The sequence below is a fragment of the Hyaena hyaena genome, unplaced genomic scaffold (assembly GCF_003009895.1).
Source record: "Hyaena hyaena isolate Hyena2069 unplaced genomic scaffold, ASM300989v1 scaffold_481, whole genome shotgun sequence".
NCBI lineage: Eukaryota > Metazoa > Chordata > Mammalia > Carnivora > Hyaenidae > Hyaena > Hyaena hyaena.
Window position 1 is genome coordinate 629,353 of NW_024081121.1, and position 6,181 is coordinate 635,533.

The following is a 6,181-nucleotide window of genomic DNA, read 5'->3' on the forward strand; positions in this document are numbered from 1 at the left end:
GGTTAAATGAGGTCATAAAAGTGGGGCCCTAATCCAATATGACTGGTGTTCTTTTAGGAAGAAAGGACATCAGGGAGGCTAGACATAGTATGACTATCTGGGAGGCTTCAGGATGAACCAACTCTTCTGACACCTTGATCTTAGACTTCCAGCCTCCAAAACTGTGAGAAAATAAATCTCTGTAGTTGAAGTCACCCGATCCATGGTGTTTTGTTATGGCAGCTCTAGCAAGCTAATACATATACTTGGCCTGTTTTTCTATCCAGTTTTATGTGTCTTTTTTCTTATTGGAGTTATTTTGGATACTAATCTTGTCAATGTATACATTGCATGTATACATCTTTAGTCTGTGTCTTGTTTTTTTAAATTTTGTTGGTTATAATTTGGTCATATAGAAAATTTTTTTATTTTAATATAGCCAAATATGTTGCAAATGGTTAGTACTTCTCATGTTACTCTTGAGCCCCATGGAGATAAATGTAAAATGGAGATAAAAACAACCCTTATTTAAAAAGAAAAAAAACCCTATTTCATAGGATTGTTTGTGGAGTAAGTGTGATCATACATATAATGTGTATATTTGCACATGGCTATTATTATCATTGCTGTTATCACAGGACACACACACACACAAATCTTAGTTTCTCTGTATACTGCCAACAAAGAGATACTCACCACCTAACCAATCATCTTGTGTGGCATAAATTTCTTCAGAAAGTATGACTTTAGACTCATCTTCCCTTCTTATATTCTTTATTTCATTCTGTATTAACAATAAAAAAGGCATTAATATTAATACTTCAAACAAACATCAAATACTTCAAACAAATGTACATTGTTAGTAACTTTTCTCTTAGTAATTTCTGGTACCTTTCCCTACTGTACATCTGAGCTCCTTCTTAGTAAAACCATGCTAAAGGAGTCATGATATTAAACGATGTTAAGCAAGTATCTTGCTTTTTTAATATTTTAGTTTTCGGTAAGTCAAATTGTGGTACTGTAAACATAAGTATATGATAATGTATAAATCTCTGATAATCCTTTGGAGTTTGTTAAATCTGGTCTAAAGAACTATTAGGGTAGTTGTCATTCAAGTCTTTTAATAGTGAAGGTAAAGGGTTCCAGTAATGAGGTGAAATCTGATTCTAATAGATAAAAATTCATAAAAATTAATGTAGGACTTATTCTCAAAGTTACCTCAATGTTATCTAAGAGAAAAGGTTGCTGTTAAGTAAATTAACAGTATAAGTTAAGAAAATATTTTAAATGTTTGAGGAAAACATTGGTTTCATTATGAATAGTGTATCAGGCATGTAAGGCAAATGATGCTCTAAAATAATTTGTATCTCCTACTAAAGTCAGCTGGTTACAAACCTCTATTCAACATGCTTTTTATAACATTGTCCCACTTATTGAATGTTACCTAAACTATGATAAAAACCGAGTTATGTTTTATAAAATTTTTTTAGACTTCTTGCTAATTTAGACCATTTCTGCTAAGTAGATTTGAAACATATCAAGAAAAATATCCTTGAAAAAAAATAGTACTGAATGTGTATTGATGTTATATTTACACAAACTCTTGGAACTCCACTACTTGTCGAACTTCAATGATTACTTCTAATTCTAGCCTTCTATGATAATACTGTCTTTAAAATATGCCTGTTGTTCCTTTGGTCTATAAATTCTTTATAAAGAATAAAATACTCCATGAATTCCAAGGGAGAGAACCACTTTATGTAATTTAAGAGATTCATTCTTCACAATTTGGTACATAATATGTTAGACTTTGATTAACACTGTAATACTATGATCAAATCTTCTTTAAAAAAAAATATGAAAGCAGGCACCTGGGTGGCTCAGTCGGTTAAGCCTCCAACTTTGGCTTAGGTCATGACCTCGCGGTTTGAGAGTTGAAGCCTGCATCAGCACTAAGCTGCTAGGGATTCTCTCTCTCTCTCTCTGTCTCTGTCCCTCCCCTACTTGCATGCACATGCACGCATATGCAGGCACTCTCGAAGTAAAGAAACTTTTAAAAAATTAAAATATGATAAAATTTATCATTATAAAGATAATCTTGAACATTATTTTAAAAAAGAAAGTAAAAAGCACTTAAAACCCCACTACCCAGTAAGAAGCAATGTGATCATTTTTCTATATCAACAAATACACAGCTGACCCTTGAACAACATGGGTTTGAAGTGCATGGGTCCACTCACACAGATTTTTTTCTTATAAATAGAGTATTATAAGTGTATTTTATTCTCCTAATGATTTTTTAAATCACATTTCTTTCCAGTATATAACAAATACAATACACAAAATATGTGTTGATTGACTATTTGTTATTCGTAAGGCTTCTGGTCAATAGTAGGCTATTAAATTTTGGGGAAGTCACAGTTCTATAAAGCTTCTCAACTATGAGAGGAATCAGTACCCCTAAGTGCTGCATTGTTCAGGGTCAACTATGTATCTATATTATCATATTTAAGGTTCACATATCTACTGTACATCTGTGCAATAATCTAACTGGGTCCCGACTGGTAAAAATTTAGGTTGCTTCTAATGTTTGTTTATTTTAAATAATACCTTTCATGAAAGTTTGTTTATTTATAATCTCTACCTTCAACATGCTGCTTGAACTTACAATCTTGAGATCAAGGGTCTTCAAACTGACCCAATCAGGTGCCCCTAATGTTTATTTATTCTAGGTAATTCTGCACATATCTCATTTGCATCCTTCCTTGAGATAGAATTAAAAATAAAATGTGATTTCCTATCACTAAATACTCCTTTATTTTTTTAAAGATCTGTGTTTCTTCAGGTTTTTTTGTTTATTTATTTTGAGAGAGAGAGCAAGAGAGCACATGCCCATGCATGCACGTGCCTGCAGAGGAGGGGCACAGAGAGAGGGGGAGAGAGAAACCCAAGTAGGCTCCACGATCCCACAAACCATGAGATCATGACCTAAGCTGAAATCAAGAGTCAGATGCTTAACCAACTAAGCCACCAAGGCACCCCACTAAAAAGCCCTTTAGACAGTTTATGCCAATTTATGGACTAGCCCACAGAAAATTGTCAATATTTGTCCATTCTTGAACTACAAAAAGGCAATTACATACAGCACAAAGTAATTCATTCATATTATTTCCCTACAGTCCTGCTAGTTAGTAATTGTCAAACATCTAGAACAGCATTTGTCACAATTTGAGACAGTAAAATTTTTCTAGTTTGTGAGAAAGGACACTTGGAATTTTCATTAAAATAGAAAGTCATTTACAAGCAGGGCTCTGTCAATACCATTATGAATGACATTTGAATCATTTGCATGCTGACATATTAGAACATGCTTAAGACCAGATGTCTGACCCCTTGGGCTCTTTTCCTGCCTCTGTGACTGAGTTGCTGTGTCCATGTCCCCCTGTTACACGCTTAGGACTTCATGTGGAGGCTAGAAAGGATCAGGTTTAACACTCTATTTGTAATGTTCTACCTTTCTACGTACACAAATAGGACTCAGAAAACCAGATCCTGTATTCCCCCCTCCTCTGAGCCTCCCCTGGAGATTCTTTTATCGTTTCCCATATATATTTTAATTTTTTTTAATGTTTATTTTTTGGGAGAGAGAGACAGAGTGTGTGCAGGGGAGGGACAGAGAGAGAGGGAGACACAGAATCCAAAGGAGGCTCCAGGCTCCGAGCGGTCCCCACAAAGCCCAATGCGGGGCTCGAACTCCTGAACTGTGAGGTCATGACCTGAGCCAAAGTTGGATGCTTAACCGACTGAGCCACCCAGGTGCCCCTTGTTTCCTATGTTTTTGAGGACATATTCATAGGAAGACAACGTGAAAGCCAAATACATCTGTTCCTCCTAGAACTTATAAGCAAGGCATACCTGAGGCAAGTCTGAATTGGTACTGCTGGTGTCCATATAGAAGGGAGAATCTGAGTGAATTAAATCTTGACTAAGACTGCTGACGTTCATGGTGTCTGCTTCCAAGGTGCTTTCTAATTTTTCATGAGAAGCATGCACTTCAAAATGCAAAGGATCTGAAGGTGATGACCAAACTTTTATATAATCCTTGTTCCTAACTGTTGAATGATGGGAGTCTTCTTTTAAAAAAAAAAAGCATAATTTTAATGTTTATTAGTATATTCCAACAAAGAGCTTTTCCCCCCATGCCTTCTCACATTTAGAAGGCAAAAAAGTTCAGTGTCCTAAATTTTACAAAGTCATTTGTCCAGTTATTAGAAAAAAAAATTTTTTTAGTCTGAGTATACCATGGTCACTTTGTATAGTCATAAATACTGATATGGACAAAAATAAGTCAATATATGTGGCTACTATCCAATAATTCCCTAGAAGGTCCCAGAAGGTAAAGGGACCTCTCAGTTAGTTACTTAACAGATATTTACAAAGTGTTATCAGAGAACTATTAGGTTCCACAAAATACTGTTTTTCTATTTACTTGATACCTTCTATTATCTCATTATCAAGTCAAACCCAAAATTGTAAATCCACTTTCCCCCACTTTCCTACACCACACCTATTCTCTCAGGCACCTGGGTTTGAAAACTTGGAGATGCCTTTGGTATCCTTCTAGCTCATCATCATGAGCCATCCAATTACCAAGTCCTGTCTATTTCTCTTTTAAAAATGTTTTTCATAACCCATGCTTTCTACCTCTCACGTCATCACACAGGCCCACACTCTCGTGACTTCCTCAGGTCTGTCAGGGGATGGCAGAGGAAAGGATATCCAATCACCTGGAGTCCAAGTTCTTCTGCTGGACTTTCTAGGACTCCCATAGCGTGGACCCACATTACCTACCACACACATTACCTATCCTGCTCTAGTCAGATCATGCTCCTTACTACTTCAGTCTGACCTGGCAAATGCTTCTCTCTCCTAAAGTCTTTCTATCTATCCATTCATCTATTTTCAAAATTCCTGCAATGTGGTAAATCTCTACAGTTCAGCACTTGTTTTACTGTGTTAGCTTTCACCACCCCTTGAAGGGTGTTAGCATTTACAGATTATAAATCCCTCCCGAGAGTCCATTCATGATATTTCAGTAGTCCTGCAGCAAACAGCAATGTTGTTCACAGAGTAACTATTGATTGAATGAATCCTGCAGTCCAAAGATTTTATTTCCATTAAAACTTCTCAATCTACAGTTGCTACCCATTTGCCTGGATTATTTTACTGAATTCTCGAATTAATGAAAGATTTAGTGAGGTTTGATTTGTTTTCCCAAAGCCATGTCATCATTTGAAGTATAAAAAGCCAGTAAGACAAGCAGGCTATTTGGGTCGTGTGAAAAGCCAACCTTTATGCTGACCTTTTCCATCTTCCAAACACATAATGCTGCCTGGGCTGTGGTGAAAAGAATCTGCAAAATCTTTGTTTTCCAAATGCAAGGCCCTTATTTCTTAAATTTCTTTGTTGGTGAACCTACAACTTCCATTTATACTTTTGTAACTTTATTCACATGGTGCAGTCCATCAGCTTACTTTAAAGTTAGGTTTACTTTTTCCACCTTTCATCCTGTCCTTACCAGATTCATGCTAACATTTTTAGAGTATTTATTCAGTTGTTTGGGTAGATATTCCAGGAACATTATAAAGCTGTTTTTAAGATGGACGTTACGGGCGCCTGGGTGGCTCAGTCGGTTGAGCGTCCGATTTCGGCTCAGGTCATGATCTCACCGTTCCTAGGGCTCGAGCCCCATGTCGGGCTCTGTGCTGACAGCTCAGAGCCTGGAGCTGCTTCGGATTCTGTGTCTCCTTCGCTCTGTGACCCTCCCCCACTCGCACTCTCTATCAAAAATGAATAAATGTTAAAATATTGTTTTTAAAAAGATGGACGTTAGAAGAGTCGTCATTGGAGTTACCACCAGAATTCTAGTTTTAAAATTCAGTTGTATGACAAACATTTTAAAAATCACTTCTCTCACTTTCCCCTCAAAACAATGCACCAAACTTTCCCAGTCTAAAAAGTGCTCACTTCCAGGGTCCATAACTTCTGGGATCCGCAGTGAGGATTTCGCGCATGTACCACACGCACAAGGTTTCGCCCGACGAAGAAGAACCCTTCAAGACCTCATCCCCCGAAGGCTTTTAAAAACTCGCAGTTGGCAAACGAGCGCGCTGGAACCGCCCTCTGTGACGTCCACCCGCCG

General features: G+C 37.0%; 1 protein-coding gene across 7 annotated transcripts in view; it reads right to left on the reverse strand.

Annotated features, from left to right (window-relative positions):
- CAGE1 (cancer antigen 1) overlaps positions 1 to 4,084 on the reverse strand; it is a 48,457-nt gene extending 44,373 nt beyond the window's left edge. For all 7 annotated transcript variants that reach the window (XM_039254420.1, XM_039254419.1, XM_039254418.1 and 4 more), the window contains exons 1-2: positions 3,895 to 4,084; positions 676 to 763 (exon numbers count right to left, since the gene is read on the reverse strand). In XM_039254420.1, the coding sequence (XP_039110351.1) occupies positions 676 to 763; positions 3,895 to 3,984 (178 nt within the window). In that variant the 5' untranslated portion in view covers positions 3,985 to 4,084. The remainder of the gene's footprint in view (positions 1 to 675; positions 764 to 3,894) is intronic.
- Between the last annotated feature and the right edge of the window lie 2,097 nt (positions 4,085 to 6,181).